This window comes from Triticum urartu, unplaced genomic scaffold (assembly GCF_003073215.2).
Source record: "Triticum urartu cultivar G1812 unplaced genomic scaffold, Tu2.1 TuUngrouped_contig_1073, whole genome shotgun sequence".
Classification (NCBI taxonomy): Eukaryota; Viridiplantae; Streptophyta; class Magnoliopsida; order Poales; family Poaceae; genus Triticum; species Triticum urartu.
In genome coordinates, this window is record NW_024111490.1 from 36,863 (window position 1) to 47,640 (window position 10,778).

Consider the following 10,778-nt stretch of genomic DNA (forward strand, 5'->3'; position numbering starts at 1 on the left):
AAGCAGCAGGAATCCTGAAGGAAAAGAGGACCTTTTAGAAATGAAAGAAGATGCACATAAGCAGGTTGATTTTAAGGCTTCAAACCACAGGAAATTAGCATCAGCAGATCTATTGAATGAGAAGCAAAAATGACATCCGAGGAGCTCTGTACAGAAAAGCAAAGTTTGCGCTGAAAACATGTGGACAGTAACGTGGGTGCAGAGCATCATTTGTATTTGGTTTTGTATGGAGACCATTGATGTTTTTTTGTGTCCAAACTTTGCAAGCTCCTAAAAATTTCCTCATAATCACATCCACAATGTTTCAGAATTTTTTAACATCTTTCTTTATTTTTTTTCTGAATTTACTGTTCACATCGTGGATGCACCGAAAGTGGGTGCAACCACTACTTTTCCAAATGAATAGGTGCAAAACTCCACTAGAAAAATGTTTAGGCATGAGCATTAGTTTTTTTAAAAAAAAAGGGGAGCAAGCCCCGCATCTGCATTGAGCGATGCACACAACCGTATTATTAGTTATTCAACAAAGGTTTGAGAAACACATCATTTGTTCTAGTCTGCTTTTTTTTCTTCTAGAGATGACTCTCTGTATTACAACATGGGAAAAGTACTTTGAGTAGTTCAAAAAATTTCCTGTTTTATTTTTATGTTTCCTGTAGTGCAAAGTTGGAAGAATTTGTTTTTACTCGAATAGTTCATACATCAATTTTTACATTCATTCCAAAACCATTTGTTGCTTTTGTGCGTCAAAAGGCTCAAAGCACTGGAAGAAACGACGAAAACCGGCCACCAAGCTTACCAGTAGGACACTTTGTGCGAAACAGTGATGATTTTTTTTAAAACAATGTATGGAAAAAGTAGAAATCAAATGTGTGGAAGACTAATTAAGTTGGATGCACAATAAGCTTCATCAGGTGGAAGAAAACAAAAACCAGCATGCCACTTTGGAAACTTTTCTTTTTATAAGAGTACTTGAGGCTTTCAGTCTGGCCCAGTGGACTGGTACTTACCCATTTGGAACAGCTCAAAGCCCAGGCCCAGGATGTCTTCTTCCTCCTCCTGGCAATGATGAGCTCGCTCAACTGAAAAAAAGGCAACGATGAGCTCGCAACTGGTAATGGCGGCTCCTCGCCATGTGTTCGAGAGCAGGAAGGGCAGGGCAGGGTACTTGAGGCCGAAGCACGGGGGTGACCATGGCCTTCGCTGGCCCTCCCTTGGCTCCGCCACTGAGCCGCATACCTCCTCCTCCGGCCAGCAGCTGCTCCCCGCGCGCGCCCCTCGCTCTCTACACACGGTAACCTCCTCACCACCGTCTCCTCGGCGGCTCGCCTTCCTTGCACCGCAGTGATTTTGTTTTGGTGCCTTTTCCATGGGCTCTTTGGAAGGGAAGCAGCGGCGCCCTTTCGGCGCATGCCCACAACCTGTTCGCGGAATTGCTCGTGCCAGTCCATGCGCTGGTGTGCGTTCCTTAACTGTGCACTGTATATGAGCTGAAGATGACTCTCGTTAAAAAGAAATCGTGCCAAATCTATGTGCTAGACTTCCTTAGATGGCTGTACCGAAGATGATTTCTACTTTAGTCATGATTAGAACATCAAACATCGTCGAGCGCTGACATGCAAACTGAAGCGTTTGCTCATCTCTACTTCTATTCTATGTGCCAACTCCAATGCTTGCTTAGTATTATCGCAGGAATCACCCAGGCGACATGTCATATATAGCACAGTGCGCCTCTTCTCGGAGCAAGCCAAGAACATCAGAAGGTGAAGCTACAGTTGCTGCACCTTCAGCAGCTGTCCAGGGTTGTTCTGCTCCTCTGGTTCAGGCACCGGTGGGATGGGATCAACTGCAGCTCAAGGCGTTTCCTGCTTTCACTTCCCTGGACACAACCGAGGGAAAGCTGCTCTCCGTCCTCCTTGTCGAAACCTTATTGGCAAATCCCACGAGAGAGGTCTCCAAAGGTGTGACCCTGTCTGCTCTGCTAGAGTGTTAATCAGGCATAGCTCCTCAGCGCGCTAAACACATACTGTATTAAAACAACAAATTCAATACATTACATTACGCAAACAAAAAATATATTAGGAAAACCATATAGAGGCCGCAGGCATTAAGATAACTCTACTAATCAAACAATATGATCACCAAAAGGATGCATTCCATTCAGGACAGCAACAAGATTATCTATCGGCCAAAGTTCAAAAATAAAATCTATAGACCAGATTTGCACAGATGTCCGTTCATTTATCCATCCACGCACGTGCTAGATTGGTGCCAGAATGTAATTTTTGTGCATTCTGCAAGAAGAAAAGATATGTACAGAGAAAAACATGGGAAGGAGCTCATAGCATCATTCAGAGAAAGCATCACAACCGACCAGGCACCTATCGATAAATCTACAAGGAATCGGCAGCCAGGTCGGCTTCAGCTTCACCAAACCCGTAGGAGCTGAAGTGCTTCACCCTGAACTTCCACTCGCCCTTGGCGCCGTCAAACTCCACTCTCTGCTCTTCAGCCTTCTTCACCGGCATCTCCTTGAACTTGTCCAACCTCGGACCCTGCGTGTACTGGTCGCCCCTCTTCCTATTCATGCACTTAGCTTTGTTCAGGCCCTCCATCAAGCGTCCTATTCAACAAATCAGCATACAAAATTATTAGGTAGCTCATACCATCGCACCCAGCTGCCAACAGGCAAGGTTTTGGTTACCGAATGAGGCATTTTTACCGAGGGGGACTGGTAAACGCGGTTACCACGGTTACCGAGAAATACCGATAAATACCGAGAATATTTTGAACGAAATTTATAGTTGAATTTTGAATTCAAATAAGTTAATGAACGAATATTTGAACCAAAGACCTCTTAAAACAGGAACTAAGTTGCTACCAACATGCCAGAACCAACTCTCATGACATTAATTAGATCCTACGTACTTTACTACAAATCGAGTGTTTAAATTCAAAAAATTCAAAAAACTGGTATTTTTTGCTTGGTACGTGGATTTACCGAGGGGCACGGAAATACGCGGTAACCACGGGAAATCTCGAAATTTCGACCGGTAACCAAAACCTTGCCAACAGGGGGTCGTCGCATTTCTCCGATGAAACATATACTCCATTGCACGACTCACTGATTCAACCAACCCGTCGACTCGACGAGGAGGATTTCTCACCTGTACTTCAGAATCCGTCTCACTTCTTAGTTCAGAAGTTCCATCCTCGCGCGCACTGTACTCTGTTGGAAATTTCTCGCTCACTCACTTCAAGCACTGTATCTAGCACTCCTAAGTTCAATCCTTCATACAGATCCTTGCACTGAGTTGCCGGCTTGCAGCATCGCTATCTATGTGGAATCTAGTCTAGTAAGAAATATGGCTAGAATCAACAAATGTACCAATCAGAAAGAGACCCCAAAGCATGTGGTTCTGATTACTTCCTCCTGATCAATTCCTTCCACTTGATCAATGAGAGGTGCGGCACAAAGAAGATGTTTAATTTCCACGGGTTTCATGCTCTTACTGGGTGTTTTCTCAGTCTCAACCTGGACGGCGGTGATCCATAGCTGATTCTTGGGGGGTCTATATTGAAATGGCACGCCTGTATATACAAGAACATTAGAGGTGATGACATCTTTCATAAACTGATCACCATGCATAATTGAGAGAGAGAGGGAGAGAGATTCACCTTGCACCACCCAAAACAATATGGTACCAGAGTCGACCTCTTTGCCAGCATAATCCAAACAAATTCTTTCGCTCTCCCACTGTTTACTCTCCCATGAGAATGGCAAAAAGATTGGGTCTTTGAGGTACACAATATGATTTTCAGAGAGTAGTTCATAAGCAGCAAGCCCACGATTTGAGCATGTGTAGATAAAACCATCCACAAATACACATGCGCCGTTTGAAAGGCGGTTTCTAAGCATAGCCCTTGGCAGGTATTCTCCCCATATAGTCCAAGGCATGACAACATGCCACTTCTTGGCACCGACGTCAAACCGAAGACAAGAACATGTGATACTATCACAGACTATAAAGGAATCATCACCCAGTACAACATATCCCGAGAGCTTGACCTTCCTGTCAAGAACATTAGACTGGTCTGTGTGGCAGCGCACCCATGAGGTGGATCCAGGAGGAGAAACATGGTGGGCCTTAGAGTAAACTTGGAGAGTCTCAGTAAGAGCAAAAGTCGCTCGACCAACTTGGATAACCATAACAAAAGGATCGTCAACAGAAACAGGCCGGCGTGCAAGGATATCCATAGCGTGACATGTGGTGTCAAGATTAATCACATCCATGCCATCTTTTAGGAATGAGACAGCACATAGTTTTGAGCTACTCCGAAAAAATGCCTGTGCCCATGATCATCTCCATGTACAATGTAATGTGGTTTGAGAGGAGGTGCTTTTCGAATTCTAACCCTGGAATCTCATCCAGACTGGTTTTATAGATAAATGATTGTGAACCACCTTGGCAGATAATAAACAAGTGATCCTTGTCAATATGGATACGTGGTGGCTTCACGTACCTAGGAGGACTTGGTGGGAGAAAATGCCTGGATGAAAGAAGCAAAATATGTCATGCACTAATTAAGAAGCTTGGAAGGCACAAAGAAACTTGGAACCAAAGTAATGTCTAGACCTGCAAGGATCATCAAGCACTTGCTCTTCATGGAGTTGAGGCAGCAGCACCTTGTCATCCATATACTCTCTAAGTGGTTGATTAGTGGATAAATTAAAAGATTAATTTGTAAGCAAGATGACCAAAATGAACACATGGATTAGTGGAGAGAAAAACTTACTGCACAAAGCATAATTGAAATTCATGGATGTGTTTCATGGGCAACATGTCGAGCCGGCGGAAGGTGGAGTGCAGGACCTTGACATCCCAGGGCAGGGGAGCAATGTGGAAGGTGGTGACAAAGGCATGTAGGTGGTCACACCCGCATGAGAGATCGAGGCTGATCCAGACAGAGCACATGAGCCCCGAGCCCAGATGGGCGAGGAAGCCATCTCCTTGCATTACAATGAAAGGACAAACGGAGTCAATCCTCGCAGGCAGATGCAGCTTGAGCCTTCGCTCTTCATCTGCCGGTGCGAGCTTGTATTCGTAGACCACGTTGTTCCACAGCATGTAGATGGCATTGCTTTCTTGTGCGTACAGGCCGCGGCCATTGATAGGGAGGTAGCACTCGTCTGAGGTGTGGATTACCTTGGTCCACAGCCGGAGTCTGGGGCCGAGCAATCGAAGGTGAAGAAGAGGCTATTCTGGAGGGAGATGAGAATCATGGTGCCCCCATCCCGGCCGTGGCCGGGGAGCACCGCGTAGCCCTGGAGGAAGCTGCCACCCCAGATGGGGAAGGAGAGGTCGAATTTGCAATGGTGGATGAAGGGGCTGCCGACCTGCTCCCAGCGTCCTCCGGCTACGCCCTCTTCCTCCTCGTGGATGACGAGGCGTTGCACCACCAGGTGGAAACTGGAGACGGAGCAGCGGCCCGCGGACACGGCCCATATGTGGCCGTCCGCGGAGACGGCATGCAGCGGCCATGCGTGCTCCAGGCCAGCGGAGGGAGGGGCGCTTCGGCCCGCAGCTCCTCCTCGTCGGCTTCCAGCTGCAGCTGCAGGGCGTGGGTTGGCTCGTTCTCCTCCTGCTGCACGACGCAGAGGGAGCGGCCGTCTGGAGCCAGGGCGGCGTCGGCCCTCAAGCTGCTGCACCCGTGCGAGCTTTTGAGGTCGTGAAAGATCTCCAGCACCTCGTTGCTCCGGCCGGAGATCCGCCCCGATCTCGCCACGCGGAGACGGTGGAAGCGTAGGGCGCCCCTCATGACGCCGACGAGCAGCGACCAGGCAGGGCCCTTCTCGTCGGCATTCAAGGGAATGTCGACGAAATCCTTGCCGGGGAAGACCTGAGGGAGCGGGGCCGCCCTCTTCGGGTTAGGGTTAGCCTCCGCTGCCGCCATCTTCGGGTTAGGGTTAGGGGTTTGGGGACAAGTCTGGGTGACTAATTAAATTGGCGGGATGCTTGTTTTTTTGTTGTTGAGGATTTGATGCTTCGTGCTGGGCTGGCCCAACTTTATCTATTTGATTTTCTTATTAAATAAATATTTAAAAGTGTTCATCTAAAAAATATATTTAAAAGTGTTCAGATGTTGTAATAAATCTGTTTACATAATTTTATAAAAGTGTTAAACTATTTAAGTTTTTACCGATCCTAAAGAAAAAAAGGTTTTCTATACAATTCTAAAAAACCATGAAACTTTAAAAATGTTCAATTAATTAATTTTGTAAGGTGTTCACGCTTTAAAAAAAGTGTTTGTGCATTTTTTAAAAGCATACATTTTTCTCATGACAATAAAAAATGTCACATATTTCACAAAAAATGTTTGAATAATTCGAAAAAAATAAGTTCCTGACATTAAATTTTCAAAATATTGTTCGTGGAATCAAAAGATTATTCACGTATTTTTTAAAAAAACATCAAACTTAGAAATTAGGGTCAAAATTTAAGTGATCAAAAGATGATTGGAGCATAAAGCTAATAGTCTTGTAAACTTAGAAATTAGGGTCAGCATTTAAGAGATCAAAAGGTGATTGGAGCGTAAAGCTAATAGTCTTATAAACTTAGAAATTAGGGTCAAGATTTAAGTGCTCAAAAGACCTGAAGGATCGGGGTCGAGCAGCCCCCCTCCTCTTTGCTCTTCTTGGGCGCCGACATCTTTGGGTTACGGTTAGCCTTCGCGGCCGCCATCTCCCACTCCGACTCGCTCTCCGTCGTCGTCACCTTTGGGTTAGGGATTTGCGGGTAACTAAATCGGCAGGGTGTTTATTTTACCTGCGATTGCAATTATAAGTAAGCTACGTAGCCTGCCTTGTCTTAATTTTCGGATCCACCTGATATGAACTTGGTTTGTAGTGTTCTACATATACATAGCAGTAGTATTTTATAGATGATGAAAATGGTTTTTTCAATCCTACTCCAATATACTCCCTTTGTAAATAAATAGAAGACGTTTTAGGTCACTAAAGTAGTGTGAGAGTCTAGCTTAATAGGAATGATAGGCTACTCATATCAACAAGGAATTCCTTCTTTTGCGGGAGCCCATTTGAAAAACTTTAATGTTAAGCGTGCTTGGCTTGGAGCAATTCTAGGATGGCTGACCGACCGAAAAAATTTGTCCCGGGTACACACGAGTGAGGACAAAGTGTGTAGGAAAGACTAGTGTTGGTCTGTGGGGCTAGTCTAGATCCCTCAAGGCGTTACTGCCGGGAACCGGTGGGAAGGTTCCTGTGGGCCGACAAGCACGTCGATTCCTTTGAGTGGGCGTGTATGTGAGAGCCTAACTTAATAGGAACGATAGCCTACTCATATCAACAAAGAATTCCTTTTTTCCCGGGAGCCCGTTTAGAAAGAACTTCAAAATTAAGCGTGTTTAGGTTAGAGCAATTCTAGTATGAGTGACCAAACAAAAAGTTGGTCCCAGATGCACACAACTGAAGAGAAAATATGTAGGAAAGACTAGTGTTGATCTGTGGGGTCAGTCTAGATCCCTACAGACGTAACGGCCAGGAACCGGTGGCTGTGGCCGGGGCGTTACAAGTAGTGACATAATAAAACATCTTACATTATTTGTTTACAGAGGTAGTAGCTTGCTAAACTGTAAATTTTACTCCTATTACTTAGTACTAATTATTTGTTTGAAAGTATGGATTAAATTTGCAGTTCTAATTTTAAAATTTGAGGGGAAAGATGAATCCCAAATGTTTTGAAAATATCAAGTGGAAATGAATGCATGACATGACTGGCTGGTTGAGTAGCAAAATTGCAGGAGTAGTAGTATCTGTCCCTCTCTGCCACTGCAAGCTTAATGCCCACAGTAATTCTGATAGTACAATTTAGTTATTACTAGTGGAGGAACAGCAGCAGCCAAGGCAAAGGATCACCCTACACTGGCAAGAATGCATGACTCACTCTTTGTGCAGTACTCCCTCCATTCACTATTATTATAAGATGTTTTTACTCATTTCAGTCCGCGTGTAGTTTATATTAAAATATCTAAAACATTTTAGTGAACGGAGGGAGTACAAGAGTAGGAGTTGTAGTAGTATATGTCTCTGCTAGCTTAATAATTCTGTTGGGACAGAGCTCTATTACTCCACTAGATTAGAGGAGGAATAGCAGCAGGGGAAGAAGCGGAGCCAAGGCAGAGGATCCGGCGGTGACTCGCCTGGTTTGGGCGGCGGAGGCGTTGCAGGAGAGGGTGTCCGGGTCGCTGAAGCAGCCGTGTGTCTGCGCGCTACCCCTGCCGGCGTCCTCCAGCAGGAAGCTGGAGTTGGGGCTGCCGCTGGTGAGGAGGAGGCACCAGAATCCTCCGTCCACGCCGGCGCCCACAAGCGTGGCAGCGTCTGGTCCTTGCCGCGGAACACCGTGGCGTTGGTTATCTCGAAGTCGTAAACGCCCGCGTGCAAGCCGCATCCGAGGATGCGGCCTGAGATGGCGCCGACGGTGGGGAGCTCGACCCCGCAGTTGGCGGCGTAGACCTCGGTGATGTCGGTCTCCGGCGGACGGCAGGGCGGGGCGAGCGTGCCGCCGTCAGCGCACCCGCTCTTGTCGCTGCATCGGGAGATGTACTGCAGCGCCATGCAGCCGAGGCCCTTGCTGTTGCGGAGGGTGGGCAACTTGGCCGATGCCCGGTCGCCGTTCACCATCGCCACCAGGTCGTTCGCCGGGTTCCCTCCTCCTCCTCCTCCTCCTTGTGTACGTAAGAAGAAGAAGAAAACGAGAACATAAAAAATAATTGAGATGTATGTACGCATACAGATACAGGAATCTACAGTAAGTCGGAAGAAGAAGAAGATGCAGAACATGATAGAATAAATTACCGTGGTGGATGGTGGGTGCAGCCAGAGGCAGCATCCCAATCGTGCAAACGCAAACCATGGCGAGGTTGAAGATCCCCCACCACATATTCACTGACTCAATCAGTTGGATTTGTACAAGAAAGAAGAAGAAGAAGAAGAAGAAGAAGAAGAAGAAGAAGAAGTCGATAGATAGATCACAAGAAAGAAAAAAGATGAAAAGCGAGCGAGGAGAGGACGGACACGGAAACAAGAAAGGGAAGAATGGATGGGGAAAGTGGAGGCCCAGCTGCTGGTCTTTTGTTCCAGCTGAGCGAGAACGCAACGCACCCGCAATGCAGTAGGGCTGTGCACTCCTCCACTACGACTAGACTACTGTAGGGAGGGAAACTGAAATGACGCGGGGGGGGGGGGGGGGGGGCGGGGGGCACAACACGTACGTGCCACTCACACACACACCTACCTCCTTTTCTCACTCACATTGCTAATCAAATGCATTTTTTTACGGGTTGCTAATCAAGTGCATTATCTTGTTTTTTTAGTAATTTGATTTTTGGGCATTCATGTCATTTGCTATTCATTTTTATTGTAACTGTTTGTGTATCATAGAAATTCATATTATATCAAATGAAATAATTGTTGTTTAGTTGTTATTTTTATGTGCGGAAAAATTAATGAAAAGTAGTATGGGTGCACCCGCTAAAATATCTCATTGATAACTGTTGAGTTGGCCGAGGCAAAACCCCGTACAAGTTTTTCTAGGCAATGAGGTGTGGTGGGCCGTGATGATGACATATTTCGGAATGATGTAGGGGGGGGGGGGCGCTCTCAAAAGGAGGGTAGCATCGGAGGGTAGCCGTTCTTTATGGTATAGTTTTTTTTTCTTTGAACGGTCACCGGGGCGAGAGGATATGTACGTACCTAAATATATTACTCAAAAAGCTGCCAAAGCTAAGAGTCCTCCTTTAAGCTTTGGCTGATCCAGTTTATAAAGGAAACCCGATCAAAAATCTAAACAAGTTGATCCCGTTTATGAGGAAAACTGGGCCAAAAATCATACAGGTAACAAGGTTACAGGAGATGATTCATGGTACAGTTTAGTTATTACTTGTGGAGGAACAGCAACGGGAGGAGCAGCAGCCAAGGCAAAGGATCACACTACACTCGCAAGAATGCATGACTCACTAGTTGTTGGGTGGGCGGAGCTGGTGAAAGAGAGGGCGTCGTCTGGTTTGGTGGCAACTTTGATGGAATCCCAAATGCTTGAGAAAATGATCACACTACACCGGCAAGAATTACAAGAATAGGAGTCCTAGTCGAAACTATCATTGTCAGTTTACAAGCACAGATTGTCAGTTTACCCCGCACATTTTGCTTATCTTTTCAGTTAGTTTACTTGCCTTGTTTATTACTTGTATATTTTGCCAAATTGTAGTGATAGTCAGGTATGCGTAACTTTGGTAAGTCTTACTTACCAAAGTACATGAACCTATTTGCTTCGGTTTTGGTCTAGGGACTATGAAAGCCTTACTTTCAACATAAGGTCATCTGTGCAAGTTTTATACATTTTTTTGAACTTCAAGTTATATATTTCTGAAGATTCCTAGGTTAGTTTGATTATTCATCACCAATTGTACTGGTGCTTAAGCAGCAGTGATAGTAAGTTATGCTTATAAGTTGGTACCATTTTGTGTTGTTTCATTAGCTTATGGACAAGAATGCCACTTTTTTTGTCGTTTTTGAATTACTGGTACATATGAATCGATGTAACATTTGATTTGGTATGCAAAACCATATTTATGCTGTGGACCCTGAATCGCTCTCGGAAGGAGTACAACTAACACACATCAACCTAAATGACCAGAGCTGTGCTGGTCTTGTGTTCCCCAAGATGAAGCTTATGTCTCTCCAGTACCATCCGGAGTCC

At 45.6% G+C, this 10,778-nt stretch overlaps 1 protein-coding gene and 2 pseudogenes across 1 annotated transcript; 1 reads left to right on the forward strand and 2 right to left on the reverse strand.

Moving 5' to 3' along the window:
- Positions 1–1,027: 1,027 nt before the first annotated feature.
- LOC125526608 lies at positions 1,028–2,062 on the forward strand. The gene is made up of 2 exons (XM_048691253.1): positions 1,028–1,294; positions 1,693–2,062. The coding sequence occupies exons 1-2, from the start codon at positions 1,194–1,196 to the stop codon at positions 1,991–1,993; spliced, it is 402 nt and encodes a 133-aa protein (XP_048547210.1). The 5' UTR covers positions 1,028–1,193; the 3' UTR covers positions 1,994–2,062.
- A 75-nt stretch (positions 2,063–2,137) lies between these two features.
- LOC125526609 lies at positions 2,138–6,346 on the reverse strand (annotated as a pseudogene).
- A 1-nt stretch (position 6,347) lies between these two features.
- Positions 6,348–9,179, reverse strand: LOC125526610 (annotated as a pseudogene).
- Positions 9,180–10,778: the final 1,599 nt, after the last annotated feature.

Bases quoted from the DNA above. Each gene is read 5' to 3' on its own strand.
- LOC125526608 (XM_048691253.1), top strand. From the start codon at position 1,194: ATGGCCTTCGCTGGCCCTCCCTTGGCTCCGCCACTGAGCCGCATACCT. The intron at 1,295-1,692 runs GTAACCTCCTCA...GTATTATCGCAG, and splicing joins CCCCTCGCTCTCTACACACG to GAATCACCCAGGCGACATGT.